At 39.1% G+C, this 20,128-nt stretch overlaps 4 protein-coding genes across 15 annotated transcripts; 2 read left to right on the top strand and 2 right to left on the bottom strand.

Annotated features, from left to right (window-relative positions):
- Nucleotides 1-1,958: 1,958 nt before the first annotated feature.
- east (enhanced adult sensory threshold) lies at nucleotides 1,959-13,592 on the bottom strand. Of its 12 annotated transcripts, none has more exons than XR_013039909.1 (9): nucleotides 13,452-13,592; nucleotides 12,966-13,088; nucleotides 8,620-12,394; nucleotides 8,476-8,548; nucleotides 7,832-8,094; nucleotides 7,521-7,676; nucleotides 7,138-7,451; nucleotides 3,601-6,900; nucleotides 1,959-3,393 (listed from the first exon to the last, which is right to left on the bottom strand). XR_013039909.1 is itself a non-coding variant. In XM_076537334.1 (9 exons), the coding sequence occupies exons 3-8, from the start codon at nucleotides 12,361-12,363 to the stop codon at nucleotides 5,334-5,336; spliced, it is 6,117 nt and encodes a 2,038-aa protein (XP_076393449.1). In that variant the 5' UTR covers nucleotides 12,364-12,394; nucleotides 12,966-13,088; nucleotides 13,452-13,592; the 3' UTR covers nucleotides 1,959-3,948; nucleotides 5,312-5,333. The 12 variants fall into 12 exon arrangements, 10 of the variants coding, with proteins under 10 accessions (XP_076393449.1, XP_076393450.1, XP_076393451.1 ...); XR_013039910.1 differs by having other exon boundaries at nucleotides 1,959-3,948; nucleotides 4,116-6,900; XM_076537334.1 differs by having other exon boundaries at nucleotides 1,959-3,948; nucleotides 5,312-6,900.
- Nucleotides 13,593-14,023: 431 nt separating this feature from the next.
- mRpL49 (mitochondrial ribosomal protein L49) lies at nucleotides 14,024-15,505 on the top strand. Its single transcript, XM_003700522.3, has 3 exons — nucleotides 14,024-14,157; nucleotides 14,764-14,950; nucleotides 15,126-15,505. The coding sequence occupies exons 1-3, from the start codon at nucleotides 14,053-14,055 to the stop codon at nucleotides 15,398-15,400; spliced, it is 567 nt and encodes a 188-aa protein (XP_003700570.2). The 5' UTR covers nucleotides 14,024-14,052; the 3' UTR covers nucleotides 15,401-15,505.
- A 681-nt stretch (nucleotides 15,506-16,186) lies between these two features.
- eEF1gamma (elongation factor 1-gamma) lies at nucleotides 16,187-18,586 on the bottom strand. The gene is made up of 8 exons (XM_012299114.2): nucleotides 18,430-18,586; nucleotides 18,154-18,303; nucleotides 17,874-17,937; nucleotides 17,661-17,803; nucleotides 17,095-17,397; nucleotides 16,726-17,022; nucleotides 16,501-16,653; nucleotides 16,187-16,415 (listed from the first exon to the last, which is right to left on the bottom strand). Exons 1-8 carry the CDS (start codon nucleotides 18,439-18,441, stop codon nucleotides 16,260-16,262), a joined length of 1,278 nt encoding a protein of 425 aa, XP_012154504.1. The 5' UTR covers nucleotides 18,442-18,586; the 3' UTR covers nucleotides 16,187-16,259.
- A 289-nt stretch (nucleotides 18,587-18,875) lies between these two features.
- Rpn12 (regulatory particle non-ATPase 12) lies at nucleotides 18,876-19,980 on the top strand. Its single transcript, XM_012299115.2, has 3 exons — nucleotides 18,876-19,027; nucleotides 19,158-19,230; nucleotides 19,303-19,980. The coding sequence occupies exons 1-3, from the start codon at nucleotides 18,890-18,892 to the stop codon at nucleotides 19,920-19,922; spliced, it is 831 nt and encodes a 276-aa protein (XP_012154505.1). The 5' UTR covers nucleotides 18,876-18,889; the 3' UTR covers nucleotides 19,923-19,980.
- Nucleotides 19,981-20,128: the final 148 nt, after the last annotated feature.

The raw sequence follows: 20,128 nt of genomic DNA, 5'->3' as shown, positions 1-20,128 counted from the left end.
AAATACATTGAAATTTATATTCGTGGCATCGAGAAAGACTGCCGTAACCGTGCATGATTTTCCTTCTTTTACTTTTTTTTTTATTGCTTTTCCCCCTTTTCATTACTAATATTAATGACCACGATTCACGTATCGTCTAATAAAATATCTTTTCTAAGTAAAGCGATTGATCGTCCGGCGCACTTTAGCTTCTGTCGCTTTTCCTGTCCTTGTTTGTCGTTCGCCAAAAAAAATATTTCTTAGCTGCAGGAGCGTTGAATGATCTTTTTTTCTCGAAAGTGGGAACGCTATCGATTCAATGTTCCGATATATTGAAATGGCACTCGACAAAAATTCTAGTACAGTCGGTAATTTATTATCATATAGCATTCCGATCGATAACGAAGATATAATAGCTAAAAAGAAAAACTGAAAAGAATCTATCGATACATCTATGAACAAAGTGTCGTTCGTTGGTCGATAAGTATGCTCTCGATTGTTTCTTCGATGTTTACGCGCATGCGCAGTATAGACCTGTCAGAAACTGCACTAAGCTTCCCAGGAAAAATTCTGACTGAGAGAAGTTCCACTACTTTTTAATTCCCAATTTTCCTACAACGAAAAAACTTAATTTAAAGATCTGAAAATACAAGCACATTGGATCAGTAGTGGAAGGTCTCTTGTCGTAATCCGAAGGAAGCGTCGGAATGTGTAAATCGTCAAAAGTTTGTCAGAAAAGTTTGAGAAAAAAATGGAAAGTTTCGAACGCGTTCCTTTAACAAAAATCATTCCACGATTCCTGCATCCATCTTCCCCATTTCTGCCTACAATAATTACACTTTTCTTTTAATCACAAAAATAGAATTCTTAAAACTTAAACTCAGTTCACTCACACTGTTCGCGCGCGCTTTCTCCGCTTTTTCTTTTGTTTCCCTCCCCCCGTTTTAGTATTTCCACACTTCCGTGTATCTTGATACGCGCACGCGCACACACATCACGCACACACTCACAGAGGCAATTTATTTGCTGAGAAGTATGCAGTTAGCGTTGACAAACTAGTTGTTGCGTTATCATACATATATCGATCGAAGAATCGTTTTGACGTTCGATCGATTCGTAACTTGATTCGATAGTTTAAGAAAGTACGTCACTATCTAACTCGAATGTCGTTCCTAAAACAACACCGCGTACCTAAAAGTCGATTTCCACGTTATTTCGATAAATAAATTACTTTATACAATTTAACAAATTGCTGACGCAATGATGGTGTATAAATTCAAAGAAACATTCACACGTTAACAATTATATAATTGTTTGAGCAATGACCGAACTGCTTTTCATTGTTTATGCTAATACGTTTTTTCCAGAAGGTGCATTTAACTTTGACCGACGCAAGATGATGTAGCAACGACGATAAATAATATTCGAATCTAATGGAGAAGAAAATTATGCAAGTTTTAACACAGAATCGATATACAGGTTATACAATAAACATACATCGATTAAACATTAAAAGAAGTGCGAAATAAAAGAAATTAACCCTAAAAGTTCGCAGGCTCAGCAGGTAAGAGAAAGAAGGAAAATTTGACGCGCTCAAACGAAGGAACCATTTCTCGATTCTTCGAGATGTCTCTCTGATACTCTGTCCACGAATCATGTAACAAAGAACGGCTTTAACAATTATTCTACAATAACGATTATAAAACTATATTTTCGTGTTCCTTGTTTTAGAGTCGAGGAAAGAAAGAAGAAATGAAGCGAAAGGGTTGAGACTTCAATCGTCGTCGCAGCAAGCTAATATATATATATGTGTGTATACATACACATATACGAAAATAAATAAGGAACAGTGATTCTCGGTACGAGACATTGAAATCACCATTCGTAAACAATCTTCTCGCACTCGTTCACACACAACACACACATGTAACACATACAGGCGCGCAGAAAGCAGAAACAGAAGAAATTCATCAACAACCTTGTTGTCAATCATCGATTTACTATTTAGAAATACATTCGACACGCGCTGCACACAGCTCAGTAAATACCATCTCGTAAATTCAGACGCTATCATCTGTCGATAACAATAATTACATATACCATCGATACTCGTCGATCGGTGATTCGCATTTTTCTTTAGTTTGATATACATATATTTATATTTATATATATATAGATATATCAAAAATATCCTTAATAAAATAGAGCATTTTAATATGTATAACGTACCGTCAAGTACTGTTTTGTATCATAATTTTATCCACTATATATATATTTTTTTTTTATAAGGTTTAGTATTATATATATTTTTTTAATATACATACAATACTCACGCAGATACTCTTTCCTATCACGCGTACGCGCAACTCACAATATACACACGGTTACCGTGCACCATCCGTGTATGTAAATGTGTGTGTATGTGTATGTGTGTGTTCTCATTTACATGCCGCCACGTGAACGTTTTTCCAGATTAGATTACAACGCAGGCTCTTTCGTTGGAGCTGCGTTATGCGACCGTTTCAGATTCTTAATCATTCGCAAACAATTTGATTGTCTAGATGTACAAATCTTGCTTCAAAAATTCTAACGTTTTTCGTTTCAGATCCGATGGAGAGAGACGAACCGTTGAAGAATTTACACACCGGTGAGGGCCAGTTTTCAGAAACAATGAATATACAACGAAATGCTTTCGTTTGGAAATTGATCAATTTAACTCTTCCTACATTGCTATTTCCCTAGGGATACACAGAACCGTGTAAGAACTTGTGAAATAGCAATTTTTTAACAGAATATTCACCACAGCCCACATTAAGTATCTTTAACAAAACTTTTTGCTCCTGAACCGATTTCTTTCACTGTTTAGTGCTATTTTTTGGTGAACGTGTAACTAGTGCATAGGCGAACAGTCGATGCAAACATGTATAAAGAAAGATGAACGATAAGCGTTACAGAAAATAATTCCCGAGACTGAGGTAATCGGTTCAAGAGCAACCTCCGTTTCCAGAGGATTCAACGGATAACAGTCTCTCTTTTACAGTTTTCCATCACGCGAGAACGTGAAAATCTAATTTACATTTGCCCTCTCTCTCACTTTTAAACTATTTACAATCAATAATGTTCTACTAAGGCAATTACTCTCGCGACGACGCATCAATCGAATGGTATCCGAAAGAGAACGAGGAATTCTCCTAAATTTCCTTCATCCAGAACCATTTTCACGTGGCGACCATGCAAACGCACGAAGAAGTAGAAAAGGTCTTCCTACATATACACATATATGCGTGCATACATGTATATCTCTTCATGCTCGTACATTCACTCCAAAGAAGCTCGAAATCTCAAACCTCTCTTGAACTAGCGAATCGTTATTCGACTTGATAGTGGAATCCTACTAAATTCGTCGTGGCGTATCTAGAAATTGAATTATTATTCAATGATGATAAAATAATAAAATAATAATAATAAAATAATAATAGTAGCAGTAGTAGTAGTAATAATAATTGGTTACCAACTAGAAATAATTATCAGTTATGTACAGTGTAGTATAATGATTATAGTAACGTAATAAATAAGCTCGAGGCATGTAAGCCTACAATCTACTCGTAAGAATGTATTTACCAATTCACACGATAACACAATTTTCTCGATGAACAATCGCCCACAGAATTAATTATACGTCGTCGTTATGCTCCTCTCTATCGAGCAGGCCAAAATATAGAATTTATAATGTACAATCTCTGTTTACCGTTAACGGTACCAGAATTCCCTGCGTCCTCTCGTCCTCCCTAGGTAGATAAAAAACATTACTAGTAAGAAGAAATCGTAACGAAATAGCGGCGCCACCTGATGCGGTCCTTTAACCGTACAGATTCCTCACGAATCCTGTGGACGCGCTTTTATTCGATTTAGAGTCATGGCAGACACCCAGGATACACGAAATATCGGCCTCAGGCGAAGGAACTGGACCTACGAACACATGGAGTATACATAACCCTTAGAGGTTAAAAATCTTTCTGTAAATTCTGCGACCTTCTCGTTCAGAAATATTTTATCACGATATTTCTCTACATTCTTTCTAACCTATAATTCTTTCTATAATTGTGTCGAATCGTCTGAACAATAAAATTTCCAACCTTAATGTCTCTTCAGTGAATCTTCTTACAAACAAGTTGCATTAAACAAGTTACATTAAATTTACAGACTTGTAATTTTTTTTTTAATGGAAATCCCTCCTGAAATATTCCTAGGTCCACTCTCCCGCCATTTATCTAACTTCTCCCTTCAGCACCGTTCTTTCAACGGAGAATCGCGTAATCTTCGGGAAACGTAAAAAGGAACGAACTACCGATCGGCTTGAGGCGCCATCTTGCGATCAAATCCTTTATCCCTCGAAGAACGCGTTTAGATATGTCTAGCGATGAGATGATCCACAAGCGAGACTCGCTTTTCTCGTGGAACGAAGAGAAATGTCTTTTCTAGTCGAATAAAGAAATAAAAGCGGAGCGGTGCTCCTCAACTATACATCCTTCACCTGTGCGACGAACAATCATCCGTTTTGTTCTAATTTCCGTGTACGTATACATGCATACATATATATACACACACACACACGTACACACGCACTCACACGACGTACACGCACACGCACACACACGTATATACACACAGGACATCCCAGTTAAAACTCCTCGATCTTAAAAGAAATCAGGAACCTTCAGAATTTTTTCTCAACTTCATTTCTGAACCATTCAAAATTGAGTGGAGTACATGCATGACCAATATTTCAATCACAATTGCGCACTCAATTTTTACATCACAAAATGAAGGATTACAAAATTCTGGGACTCCAATTTCTTTCAGCATGCACTGCCTTAGCTAGAACAGCCTGTATGTGCGTGTGTATGTACATAATTGTTTTTCTAGTTTCAAGTCCGTTCAACGTGTATATATATATTTGTCATTAAAAACTAACGACTTCATTTGCATCACACTTTAGGCACTTTTCCTCGGAAACAGATTTTCTCCCAACGGTATCTTCTTTCTTCGTGTTCACGCTCGTGCTTTGGTAGTGTAGCGTATATCGTTAGCAACCGTATCCTTTCCTGTTCGTCCGTTCGCGAAATGACGCGGTAGTGTAATCGGTTTGAACCGTTCGAACTTGTCTACATAAGGCAGGTATCGTTTCTTGGCAGAAAGCGTCACGAGCTCCTCCGCAGTTACAGCTGAAACTCGTTCATTCTTGCACTTCAGCCACACATTCCTCGCTCTCTTTTTCACCGATCTCGTATATAGTTAGCTCGTCTAAAGAATTAATATCTACTTTACTTACACTGTTGTTCTCTGTTCGTCTTTCATTTCTCGGCAGGTTTGGTGACGGTCTGAGGAATCACCGTCAACGATTTCGGAATTTTTGGCAATATCGGAATATGGTTGGACATCTTCGTGGTCACCTGTATCGACTTTGGCAGGTTCAGATTGTGCAGTAAGTTTTGCGTCGGGCTGTTCTCGTTCGCCAACGAGCGGATGTCGCAGATCAGCGGCTCGAAGTCTCCCCGACTCTGACGATTCAGCATCTCCTGTTGCATCTTCAGGTGCTTCTGAAACTGCGTCTGCGCCGCGATCTGCGTCTTCTGGTATTGCGCGTTAGATTTAATGCTAGGCGACGAGGTCGAGCCAGCAGAGCCGCTCATAGCGTGCTTCTCCGCCAGCATCTGCTTCTGCTTCTTCAGGTTCTGCAACCGCTTGAAGTCCGGCTCGCTCAGTTGAAACACCTTGCCACCAGCCGAGACCGGTTGCTTTTGCCCGTCTTTTCGCTTGCCGTTCGCGGTGGAGCTGGTAGACGGCAGGTTTAATCGTTGCAAGTTAGGAGGTGGTTTCTTGATAATCGACACGCCCGAATTTAATTTCACGACGTGCGACGAGGTTCCTTTCGATTGCGTGCTGGTCGACGGAGCCTTCGTCGTGGCGGTGTTGGTATTGGCGGTGTTCGGGCTTGGAACAGGGAGTCTATCCCTCTCGAGCACGTAGCCGCCGCTCAGGCGTCGGGAGTTGTGGTACTCCGTGGCGATCGGCTCCATGATCGGCTCGTCCATCTTCTCCGGGCCCTCGTACGAGATCAGTCGGTTCTGCACGGAGGTCGAGTAGTTTATCGCGTTCCTAGAGGCGTTCGGAGCTAGTACCAGATCACCGGATCTATAATATTTCTCTAAAAGTATCAGGTGTCTGAGGAAAGAACTCTGGTTCCCGTACGGTCTTTGCAACTCTTGCCACAGGAGCTTCGTGTCCCTGTCGTACTGTATCATGGTGGCGCACTTCTCCCAGCCTTGAGGCGTGATCTCCCGAACATTCGTGAACTCGATGTTGGCGTGGAGATTCATCTCCTCCTCCCCGGGGAACAGGGTGCGCACACTTATGGAGGGATTAGCGCCCAGTCTCTGCACCACCGGACTAATGTCGTTGCTCGTTCTCTGTCTCTTTGGCAATCTCGTCAAAGTAACTTCCTTGTCCATCGCGAGGATCTCCACCACCTCGTTCGGGCTGTCGCAAGATATGTTGCAAGGCGCGTTGGAGGTGTACGAGTGCGTGTCCAGCAGCTTGCGCTTCTTCAGTTTCTCCACCGTACTCTCGATGCCGAGAAACTGGATGTCCGTGGTGGCGGTCTCGTCGTTCGAACTCGCGGTCTTCGCCGTACGGTTTTCGTTGTCGGTCTCCGAAATGGTTCCTTCGTTCTTGTTCGTTGGTTCCGGAGTAGATTTCTCGGGGACCGAGTTGGACGTGCCATCGGGAGACTTGGAGATTCCGCTTTTTACCGGAGGTGGACACTTGGCCTTCTTCCGTTTGTCCTTATCTTTCGACTGGTTTTGCGGACAATCGTCGTCCTCGTTCTCCAGTACTTCGATGTCGTGGTAGTGCAAAATTCTAGACGCAGAAAATGAGGAGGAATATATCTGGATGTCTTTGAACGAAAGAGAAATGTATTGACTGTTAGAGATACGTGGGTAGAACATTTCGAGTTAGACTGGATGTTCAAATAGTCTCAAACAATTGGTTAGCTACATCTTCATCAACATAGCCATCAAAATGGACCGCCATTTTAATTAAGCTACCAGGGTCCAAACACGAAATGTCTCTACCCACGTACCGTTCCGGTCCTACCTTTTACGATAGCTCTTGAAAAACGATCTATGATTCGTGTTCATGTTCTCCACATCCTTGTACTTCAACTGCAACTGCGTGAAGTATCTGCACAGCTTGCAGACGAAGGTCCCAGCCGCCAGCAGCACCGGAATCCCCTGCTGGCCGAGCAGCTGATTCAACTCGTCGGTTTCCGCGTTCGCCAACTGGTGAGTGTGATTTCTTGCCAGGCGACGTTTGCACAGCGCACAAGTCAGGAATCGTTCGATCTTTGAGTAATGGCCGACGCAGAACGACATGGACGTGTGCTGACTCGACTCCCAATCGATGTCCACCTGCAACGGACGTACTCGTTAGAACACTATTGAACTTAACACGGTTCCGTGTCCGTCCAGACAATTCACCTGCTTTTGAAGACCGGCTTTTATCTTGAGCAACCATCGACGTTTCACGTGATGTCGTGCAGCGTCCCTGCATTCTCGGGCCGAACATTTGGACACCATCAGTTGACGGTGGTGTTTCTGCGATTTGGTCTGCATGTTCGTTGGACTCGTGTTTGCCTGGAAAGCATAAAGTAGAGAATCTTTGCGTTAGGTGAAGTAGAGAACACTGATGCATAAAGGGTCGTCCTTGAAACAGAATGACCTTGAAGTATGAGAGTGACTTTGGAAAGCCATGAACCATGATCAGGATAGCATAAATGTGAAGTATGTACCTTTCTATCTACGTGACGGTAGCAGGCGTCGCACAAGCAAGAATCCTTGGTAAGGTGTCGTTCGATGTTCAAGATCTTCTTGCGTCTCTCGTCCGATTTCATTTGCGCCAGATGCATCGGCGTGTCCAGGGACCCAAATTTTCCAAAGCAGTAGCAGCACACGTCCGCGCAAAGGCGTCCCGGATGGATAGAAAAGGACGAGGACTTTTCTGGAATAACGAGGGACTGACGATCCTTTGGCGCGGTGTCTTCATTGTCTTCGTCTATATCAAAGATTAAAATCGTTAAAATTCGCGGAAACACTCGGCTGTAACGTTCTAACGTCTCGTTCTCTTTTTTCGACAAAAAGTAACTCGAATGTTAGGAAGTAATTGTACTTGGTACTCGAAGCAGTAGCGGTAGCATGCTTGTCACAAAAAGAAAAATAAAAAAGGGGAGAAACAGAGGGATTACAAGCACGACGTCGATGAATCAGAATCGCTTGAAATCACGAAAATATCTGTGACGCGATTAGTTTGTTAAATCGAAGTCAAGCGATCCTCGTTTACACCGGTATCTAATGATCGTACAGGACACTGGGACGGTTTTAATCAAGCAGGACGGGGAACGATTAAGAATGTAGTTATTCCCGCAACCAGGATTACCGCAAGAGTGTCTGTGGTTAGTAGAGAACTTTCGGTTCGCACCAGAGCTGCTATCTCCCCAACTGGGTCCAAACTGAAAAACAAAGACAAGTATAAGCAACTGACCTTGAACTCATACAACTAATACAACCAAAAATACCTCACCTTCTTCTGTATAGTGTAGAAGTTCTCAGGCGAGTCGCCCTCCCCGTCGCCGCGACCTTGTTTCAATACCATTTTCAACGGCGACCTTGATCGCCTCTTGTCCTTCTCCTTCTCCTTCTGCACTTGAATGACAGTCTTCAAGGTCCCAGTATACTGTTCCTTCTTCAGCTTCTGATGATTCAGTCTCTCGGCCGCCTTCTCCAAGGACTCCAAACCGAGCAGTCTTAAAATGGACTCCTTCTTCGCCTTGTCCTCCGGCGTCTCTAGTATCTTGGGCGTCAGATTGATGCTGCTGGAGGACTCTCCCGAGGTGGACGTCTCGTCGGAGTCCTTCTGCAAGATCTCCAGCGTCTTCGCCTTGCAGTCGTTCTCCAGCATGTTCTCCGGCTGCTTGATCATCCTGTTCTCCGACAAATTCCGGGAGAGCCTGTTCTCGCTGGCTTTGCTACCCTCCTTGCTGATGGTCAGATCGTTCTCCGACTTGCTCCTCACGCTGTCCTTGTCCTCCCGCTGCTCCAGGCTCGCTCCAACGCCCTCTGAGAACCCTCGGAACTTAGCGCAGTCGGTGCCGTTCTCGTACTTGCTCAGATTGTTCTCGTTGATCTTCGCTACCTCGTTGTCCAGCAGCGTCTCCTCCTTCTGCTGATCCGACTTGCGGATGTCCCGCTTCGGTCTCTTGTTCTTCGACGACACCAGCTGGTCCTCCCTGCGCTTCCTGAACTCCCGGCTGCGCCTGGTGCGGGCTTGACGCTCCAGCTCGTTCTCCTCGGTGTTCTCACTCGCTTCAGGCTCTGTCTTCACCTCCATCTCGCTCTCCTCAGGCTTCTCCTCTTCCTCTGGCGTTTTGTCGATGGCCTCTCTGCTGCACGAGAGTTGACCTTTCTCCAGCTTCTTACTCTTGTCACGGGCTCGTAGGACTCTCTTCTTGTCGTCCACTTTCTGCTCCTTCTCCTCCTCCTTGGGTACGGTCTCATCTTGCTCTGAGCTGTTGCTGGACCAAGTCTTAGTCTCTTCATCAGGAGTATCAGTGATCTTCTCTCTAGCTTCAGTGTCTGACACTCTGGTGTCCTCGAAGGCGGGACTCTCCTTGGGAACCGTTTCAGGACTGGAGTCCTTGACTGGGACGTCCTTGACAGGAACCTCCTCGACTGGAACATCCTTGACTGGAACCTCCTTGACTGGAACCTCCTTGACGGACTCCTTCTCTTCAGAAACATTCTCATCTGTAACACCCTCATCTTTCATATTAGTCTCATCAGTAACTTCCTGTTTATCCTCACACTCTGCACTTGGCTCCAAAATTTCAGCGCTACCTTGCTCCAGGGTATCCTCCTCCGGACTCTCAAACTGACCTTTCGTCACTAGCTTCTCCACCTCCTTAGCGATGCTCTCCAAGGTCTCCTCGTCCTCAGAAGCGTTCGTACAAATTTCACTGCTCTGCGGTTCCATCACATCAATGTCCACATCGTTCTCATCCTTCGGCTCCTCACTCGGAACTTCCTTGCACTTCTCTTCAGATTCGCAGTTCTCCGACTTCTTCTTCTTGCAACATTCGTCCTTATCCGTTATCCTCGGCGATTTTCTGGTCACCGGTTTCTTGTCATCCTTCGCTTCCTCTTCTATGCACGACTCCTCTCCGTTCATTTTGCCTTCGTTCTCCGTCACCAGCTGACTCGCGTCGCCCTCCTCCTCCTGCACGTTCTGAGACTGTGTTTCCGCTGTTTTAATATCACCCATGACTAGTTTCTCGATTTCTTTGGCAGTATCGGCCACTTTCGGTACGGAATTCTCGGAGCTGTCCGACTTGATCTCGTTCTTGGAGACGGTGGACTTGTCCTCGTCCGTGTTCTCCTCTAAACCTAATTTTTGGGACTCCGCGCTTAGCGGGGCGATTATTTCCTCGATTTTTGGTACCTCGAAGTTTTTGTTCAATCTGTGACTTGTCTCTGGCCCGAAGATCTTCCTCTCGATCGACTTCGCGATCGTGAGCTTTATGTTCTCTATCATTTGGTCGATCTGGGATTTTGGGTTGCCGTCAGACTTCTCTGTACCGTAGAACGAGTTCACCGTCTTCTTCATGTCTATGTTTAAACTACTTCTTCTACTCTTGGATTTGTCGGAGAACTTGGCTAAGATGCTGTCCTTTCTGACTTGATCCGAATTACTGGCTTTCTTTAACTCTTCTTGGATGTCTGGAACTTTGGGTACTATTCTTGTGTACTCAACTTTTATATTGTCACTTTTTATATCAACCTCTGTTCTTTTGGCTTTTGTTTTGGAGCGCAGCATAGGTCCCACTTCGTTGGCTCTCTCCAGTCGATCACTGTTATTATTGTTCTCAGTTTCTGATCCGGTTTGCGAGTCTTCAAAATTCTTTTGCGTTTCTTGCTTCGAAGAGGGTTCATCTTTGGTTATCACAATAACCGAATCATTACCACCAGGCTCGGAGAAGCAAGATTCTGTGTCTGCATTGCCATTTGTAATACTGTCAGCCGATACTTCCAAACCAGCATGGTCATCAGAATTTAATCTCTTCCGCTTTTTAAGTTCCAAGTCAGTGGAAACACCGGAGTCTGACTGCCGTAACTTTCCATTTCTCAAACTTCTTTGACTAACTGAGGTATTCAATCTTTTTCTGGATTGAATTGCACCTTGAAAGGATTCGGTTTCTATGTTCTCTCCATCGGATGTGGTTTTAGTGTCTTCGCTGTCTGGTTCCTTTTTAATTTCAATGTCTGTAATTATATTCTCTTCGACCAGCATTTTCTTGCTCCTTCGTTTGCTTTCAACTTTCTCCGTTATCCCCTGTTGAGTATCTATCTCTGAATCGCTCAGCATCGAAGCTATAACTTCTGCTATAGTAAGATCTATAGAACTTTTACTATCCAAAATTGATTTTGAAAATTTTGTGTCTAGTAAAGATGTTCTTGTGTTAGTGTAATCTATGTCTTTACCGTTACTTTTCCTACCCTTCGTATACTTGATATCTCCTTCTATAGTTTTTGTACAACTGCCTCTTTCTTTGATATTGTTTTTTTTTAATCCAGATACCTTTGTTGCTTTAACGCTCTTGGATAAGGAATCTGGACTCTCTGAGCTTTTTCCTTTTCTATTAAGTTTCGGACTGCTTTTAGTACTGGATCCGGCAACTGAATCTGTATCCTGAATATCCTCGTTTTCCACCTCACTGCTAGTTTTTGGTACAAACTTGGTCTTTTTGGTCCTGAGATTGTTCTTGGCACTTCTATTAGTGGCTTCTGTTCCTATGTGTTCGCTTTCCGTGTCCAAATGATTTTCCAAGCCTTTTGAATTAATATCCAATGCCTTAACGCTGCTTATGTCTGACAGTTTAACCCTTTTTGTCTTCACGCCCTTCTTGATGTCAGAAGTTATTCTACACAAATTTCTATTCGTTACTTTCCTCGCAGCTTTAGATTTAATAAGATTTGCTTTTGCCACTCTTAATTTTTGTTTACGCTTAAGATTCCTGAGAACCTTTTTATGCGGTAAACTCCCTTCCAATTTTGAAGGAAGTTGACTTCCAGTTGCCACAGCTTCCAAAATATTTCTTGCAATTTGTTGTTGTTTCAGATTAGACAAAGACTTGCCTTTTTTATTCTTAATTTCAGTCGGCGACAAGCCACAATCATTATTTACCTTCTGTTTTGCTTTGTAAGGCGCTAAGGGTTTCTTTTCCCTGGATGCCATCTCACTTCCACCCACATTGGGCTCCTGCAATTTCATTCGTGGTATGAAATTGCAAGTTGATTATTGACTGAACAGTAATTAGAATCATCTTAGTATTCAAAACATATTTTCTCTATTAGATGTCTTCAATAATTAAATACAGATTTTAAATATAATTCCAAGAAGATCCACCCTCCAATTTTCATGAAATTCAGTAAAATCATACAAAACACATTTAAATGAACACATCTAAAATGCCTTTTGATGCATTTTAAGTCTTGCGAGTTATCTTGTGTCCAACAGAAATTTTACTCTTCGCACACTGTCAAAAAATGATCCTGTTGCATCGAGAAGGCTAGCTTCGCTCATCCAATAAATCCAGTATTTTTGTGAATAATTTTCAGTCGTGTCAGAAAACCCTTTGCATATGTTCATTTAAGGGCATTTAGATTGACTTCACTAAGTTTCATAATAATTGAAGGGTGGATGATTATACCCTCAATGCAGGTATTTTCCGAAAAACGGTAATATCCGTACTATCACGAAAATCATGAAAAAAAGCAAAAGGCAAAAATGTAAAAAGTATGTAATAGAACGACGATAATTTTTGAATAGAACGATAAAACATTACGTTGAAACTGTAATTTAAGAGCAAGTACCTTTCCTCTATCAAGCAAGACAGGAACAAACTGACTGTACACCAAGTGGAAAAACTACATAATTCGTCTTTAGGTGTGAGTAGATGAGTGGCCAGCCAGAGAGTGGGGTTGATAGATGCGGCCCTGGCGGTCAGAAAAATTACGTGACAAACTTTGCATTTACACGGATACACGGAGCGCCTCTTCTCTGTCGGACAGGAATCGCTTCGAAATATTTACAGCGATATCTCGACAATCGTTTCCGCGATCGCGATGAATTTAATCCGAAAAGAAAGACCGTGTCACGCGTTAACTTCCAAGAAGGAAAGCAAGGGGTTGAGCTAGCGAGAACTATCAAAAATCACGCAACAAATTATCGCGAAAAAATCGCCACGAATAAACAAAAGGTCGGACTCAATTCGAGATTTCCAAGGCTTAATACGTGGTTGGTAGAATTTCATCGTTACTATTTCTTTATCGAATATTCGATTCATCGATTGTACTCACCTCTGAGGCGAAAAATCACCGTCAAAGAGCGTAGTTTTTGCGGGAAAACGCGGAAAACAATTCTGTGAAAAACACAGTCCCGTTGCAGGGTGCCTGTACGATGTCCCACTGTTTTTGAGACTACCGCCACCTGACGGTAGAACACGCGACCTCTCCCAGGTCCATAGTCCGTTTGCGCTAATTCATCGCGCTATTTCGACGAATTCAACCCTTAACCGCTTTATCCTAGCTGGTATTTGCGGTCCACTCACTTTCACAGAAACTCGTATTTACTCACAAAACAAAAATCCGTGATCAAAGCCCAGCCGAAACGCGATTATTATCCAGCGAAAATCGGAGCAACGCGGCACTTCGAAATCTATGCACTATTTATGATAACTAACCCCGCGTTATTTCTTGAATTTTACGATATTACGATTACTTGCTGACACGTTTGTCTATTAGGATCATAAGCAATCGTGACGAAGTTTCTTGCAAAAACAAAAAATGCTAGAAATACAAGCTCGCCGCGAGGAAAAACTCGATCTGGCACGAGAACGAAAAGGAAGACGCACCCGTGCGCACCAATGGCGGCCACCGACCCTTATTTACTGAAGTCAAAATGGCTGCCCTTCGGCTTTTCGCACGCTCGAAACCTTTCACGATTATTCTTCGAGATTCTGCTCAATTTAAATTGCTAAATAATAATTTACCGAATATAGATCAGGTATTATGTCTTAATACGCTGTATTTCTTTCTTTTCTTTGCGATATATCGATAAATCGTACGTTTTCTTTCATGTCGCGATTATTCGAAGATGAAGTAACGAAGGGCCATGTTAACATGCGTATATAATTGTGTCAGATGTTTGTGTCATTGGTTCTTCATTTTTATTTCATTATAATTTCGACAAATCTGTTTGTCTTTGCAACAGGAATTTACGTGTCAATTAAAATGTAACCTTAAAACGAATATTTAAATGATCGAACGTAGAGAAACGATGAAGTGAATTAAAATTTTACAACTTCGATACTTGATATAATAATTTAAAGTACAGTGCTATACGAAGTGTGCGCCATATTATTCTAATGATAAATAACTAAAATTTATTTTACTTTCATTGTAATTTCGTACGAAGGTTATTTTCTGAGAATTAAATAAACAGTGTATATTAAAATTGATAGTTGTTCAATTTTACTGTTGTAACCTAGAAATATGTATTTAATAAAATTATAATTCATGATGAAGTTCATTGAAACTCATCCAGATAAGTATCGAACAATAACATCATGTAAAAGTTATTTTAAAAATGTATGTTTCTTATTTATACTAGGTGACTAAGAGATGGGGAAGCTACAGAACATCTCCTATGTACGAAGACCCTTCCAAATACACAGATTTTGAAGTATCAAGGGATCCAGAAGAATGGAAATACGTAGAAGCTCTGCTTAAACCTAAATCCATACCTATGCCCCCTTTAGAAAATAAGGAATATCCGTCTGGATGGAAACCACCTGTTTGTGAGTTACATTAGACATCTTATGATTTGTATTCCTTAATGATTATAAATTGTATTTAAATTCATGATTAATTTTAACCCTTTGCACTCGAAGATTTTGTCTTAGCATTCAATTGAGTGCAAAAGGTTAAAAGATATACGTATATATTCAGAATGTAACTGTAATTATTTAACAGCAAAACCAGGAGATCATCCCTACTTTGTGAGCAGAACAAAAAATTTTATGCATCCTGTGTATCTCGATATTACATATAGAGGAACACGAAGGCTAACTTTCATTCGTAGAATTCATGGAGATATTTGGCAATTAAAATCTGAATTGGTAAAACACGTATCAGAAACCGTGAAGAAACCGATTGGTGTACGCGTGAACGAACTTACGGGTGAAATTCGACTTAGGGGTGATTATGTGACAATTGTTAAAAAGTGGTTAGATGAAAAAGGATTTTAAGTATCTTTGCATTTATCATTATAAACACTTGTTGTAAATATGTGACATAAATTTTGTTATTGTGATTATTTGTTAAAAGGTAAAAATAAATAATACAAACAATAATTTATATTTTCAAATATTCAATATTTAATATTTATTTTTTAAGTATTGTGTAAATAGTAATATGGAACTTTCAAAATATTACTTTAACAGTAAAAGGATCAACAACTTGATTTTTGTAAAAATATGCATTATATTTAAAATTAAATTTCACACAAACTAACATAGCAAACAAACCATAGCAACTGATTTAAATGAAGATGTTACAATGCGTTCATACTCCTATATTTCTCTCTTGATGATTAATAAATTATTAACTGTAATATATGGTTTCCCGTTAAACGATAATTTCTTAATACTATTTTAAATTATCTGAATTTATATATATTTGACATATATTAAAACAATTTATAAGTTAAATAATTTAATGCAATTATGTAGAATAGAAATTTCTAAAGAATCCACTGATCAATGAAAATATGTCGTTTATATTGCTAAAAATTAAAATCTTACTTCAGACTATAGTATTTATTCGATGTTACACGAAATCCAAATATCACATTTGACTCGTATCATCGTACAAAAAATGTATTAAAAGTTGTTTCAATAAGGTATTTCAAATGTGATATAGCAAACTTAAAGATATTAAGTTACACAATAGAGATCTACAGAAAGGAACATGTTTTTGAAAATCATCCTATTTAATACAGGATTCTAAAGGTTTGCATGTAAAGTTCGATGATGTTTTATCAGTTTTTTTCACGTTTATTTCATGCGAACAAAGTGTTCTGTTTAATAATAAGCATATGGCAAAGTTTTACTTGAAAATTTTTCCTTGATTAAATTTACGTCCCTCTTTATCGGTGCCAGTCCAGCTGAAATATTGTTGAACCAGTTGTTTTGTTTCTTCATTAGCGGGATCTAATTTGGTCCAACTATACGATTCATAATCTACTTGCCAGTCCGGACATAACTTAAAAAGAAAAAGTAACGATTAATATATCTTTAGATGCATATTATAAAATTAAAGAAACAAATATTCATAATAAATGACTAACTGTGAAAGCAAGTTCTTGTCCGCGCCAAACCCAAATACCACTGATGCTGCTGTCGTTATCTGTACCGAACAGACAAGCGCTAGCAAATGCACCCTTTCGCATCTTATCTAATCGTTGATACATTCCACTTATTAAATTGCAAGACATGAAAACCTGAAATAAAAGTATGATATACTAACGTGTACATATATTTATTGCATCTTCAATCGATTATTTCTATTTTACCTTAGTTAATTCATTGTTATACTTGTATTCACCGAGCCAAATACTATAATGCTCTGGATCAAACTTTTGCCAAAAGTAAGGTATCGACTTCGCTTCATCTTCGTTCGAATAAAATCTCTTAAAATCATCAAGATCAAAACTACCCTTGGGTAATGTATCAAAAGGATTTGTAGTTTTAGGTTCAGCAGCTAAAGCAGCATCTGCTGGGTCTAACTCTTCAGCAGCTTCCTTCTTGGATTCTTTTGGTTCTTTTGGTTCCTTCTTGGACTCTTTTTCTTTCTTCTCTTTCTTCGAAGACTGCAAAACATTGCAATTATTGCTGTGATGTAAAACTTAAATATTCTATTAAAAATTGAGAGTAATACTAACTTTTCCCTGAGTTTCTGCAAATTTCTTTGGGTCATATTCAAGAGTTTTTTCAGCCAATTTAAAGGCTCCAATTACAGCCATTGACTCAGGCTGATAAATAACAGTTTGAAACCATCGATTTACGTTCTGATATGGTTTACGTAAATTTGGTTCAAGGATATATTGATACAAATGGAGTAATGTCATGGCTACACTAATGTCTGCTAATGTCAGTCGTTCTCCAACCAGGTAAGTACGTGTAAGTAAATGAGAATTTAGGGCAGTCAGGGCCTTTTTCACATCATCCTTAGCATGTTCTACATTCTGAAATGTTCATTTATAAAATTAAATTTTGATTAAAAGAAAGTATATTGAATAATTTAAATGTTATACATTCAAGAACTATGTTATAAAATATATAATTGTATGCATCTTATTTGAATGTATGAAAATTCATACATCATACTAATAAAATGCCAACATTCATTTACCTCCTAGAGTTACAAAAATAGCTACAATATTTGCTACTTTTGCCTTTGAAGGAGGAGTAACAATAATAACTGACATACGATACACTTGAACTATACCTGTTTATTATATGGCATAATTCCAAGCAATGGAAATACCCATGCACAACTAGCTGGAAGAATTTCTGAATCTGCAAATCCAAACCATTGTATAATTTCTGCACGTTCTAAATCAGTTTTACCTCTCAGCTGATCATTTGCCACTAAAAAATAAATATACATTAAAATCCAATCAACTTAATGATACAAATGCACCACAAAAATATATTTTACCATAATAAGCAATTGCATTGCTTTCCGTAATACATTTTCCATCGCCAGTTTCAAATGCTGGAACCTATTATAAAAAATGACACGTCTGTTATTAGATGGATAACAAGCAAATAAAATTACATAAATATTCAACAACTTATGGAAGACACTATAATAATTTCTTTCGTGATCTTACACTGAACATTTATTTGTTAATACTCTTGTAAAAATCATAACAGCTGGTTTGTCATTAAATAAGTAAGGTATTAAAAAAAAAGAACAATTAAAACGTCTCGCTTACCTTGCCTAGTGGAAACTTCTTTAAGAAAGCTTCACTTTTATTTGTCTCGCCAAAAATAAAATCATCGGCAATCTTGATTTGAGCACCGGAATATTGAGCTGCAATCAGCACCTTGTAGGCTCTGAAATTTTCCGGGTACGTGTAGAGAGTCTGAAATAAATTGGGGCTCCATTAGTTGATTTCCATATTCAATTACATTTTTGACGAACTTCGTATTTTTGTCAGTATATCATACTGTCGATGTTTAAAGGTTTGAATTGTACAACAGAGACTTACTCCGGACGCCATTATATCCAGTTACGGGAAGAGGAAGTTGAAGGCCGGTAAAGATCGTTTCTCTCGAATGCATAAAGTCTTTGTATCGCAATAGATACGTCCTTACGAAGTATTTGTTTATCCTTATGATTTATATTTGCATAATATAGTTCTGAAACTAAAACGATATCGAATTTTACGATCGCGTTCGATATAGCAGATCAATTTCTATAATTAAACTTAATTTTACAACTAAAAAGTTTGCGAAATAACTAACTATCAGTAAAATACGATTATCTGATTGGTCGACTAATATAACTGTGTATGTACATATATCTTATATTTATATTTAAAAAATTTAACACAAAGCAATAGTTATGTTCTTACAAAATGAAATATATTAAAAATTAATGAATGCCCTGAATTTTTATTTATTATCTCTATATGGCACGAATTTCAATGTTGTCCATCTATATAATACATGTTATATGACTGTAACTTAAATTCGAAAATGGCAGCATTGAAGGATGTTGTTTCTTTATACAAAAATTTAAAACAAGAGTGGACAGCAACTCCCTGTAATTTAAAAAAATGCGGTGAACTACTGAATCAACTAAAGGTAATATAAAATAAAAATATTGTTTGTTCTTCGGTTAAAGATTTATCCGATACCAGAAACATAGCAGTATAACCCTGTTTATTTTTGTGGCTTGTGGAAATGACTTGTCATCATGAAATAATTTTTATAGATTGGCCTTACGCATTTAATGTTTCTTCCAACATCTAACAGTACAGCAAGTCAAAATGAATTGCTTATTGCTCGTAAGTATTAATATTCATAAAATGAATTTATTAGAGTCTAACTGTGGTGTATAAAATTTTGCATTATTGCAGGTGACATTTTAGAAATTGGTGCACAATGGAGTATAGTAACAGAAGATATACCTTCTTTTGAACGTTACATGGCACAATTAAAGTGTTACTATTTTGATTACAAGTCAGGATTAATGGAATCTGTATACAAATATCATCTTCTCGGTTTAAATCTCCTATTTTTATTGTCTCAGAATCGGGTTGCCGAATTTCATACAGAATTGGAATTATTGCCTTCGGATCAAATACAGTCTAATGTTTACATTAGACATCCTTTAAGTTTAGAACAATATTTAATGGAAGGTTCATATAACAAAATATTTCTAGCAAAAGGCAATGTGCCAGCAGCATCGTATAATTTCTTTATAGATATCTTATTAAATACCGTACGTGATGAAATTGGAGCCTGTATGGAAAGTGCATACGACAAAATTTCTATTCAGGATGCTTCAAGAATGTTAAATCTGAATTCGGAAAAAGATATGAAAGCGTTTGCGACAAAGAAAAATTGGACCTTAGCAAAAGATGGCTATTTTTACTTCAACACAACTAGTGAAAAGAAAACCGAAGAACCAATTCCCAGTTCAGATTTGGCTACATTGGCAATTGATTATGCGAGAGAACTTGAAATGATTGTTTAAAAAGATATGTACATTTTTCTGTATTTTATAGACAAATAAAGTTTGTCATAATTAATAAGTATTAAATTGATCCTTCATACTTTATTACTTTTTCTGCACTGCGGATACGTCACTGCAATCGTTCTTACTTTCGCGCATGCGTGGTAAAACTGAACCTGCCTCACACATTGCTTCATACTTGCTTCCAAGGTTTAAGGGTAGTTCAC

The sequence above is a fragment of the Megachile rotundata genome, chromosome 11 (assembly GCF_050947335.1).
Source record: "Megachile rotundata isolate GNS110a chromosome 11, iyMegRotu1, whole genome shotgun sequence".
NCBI lineage: Eukaryota > Metazoa > Arthropoda > Insecta > Hymenoptera > Megachilidae > Megachile > Megachile rotundata.
This window is presented reverse-complemented; position numbering and strand designations above follow the sequence as displayed.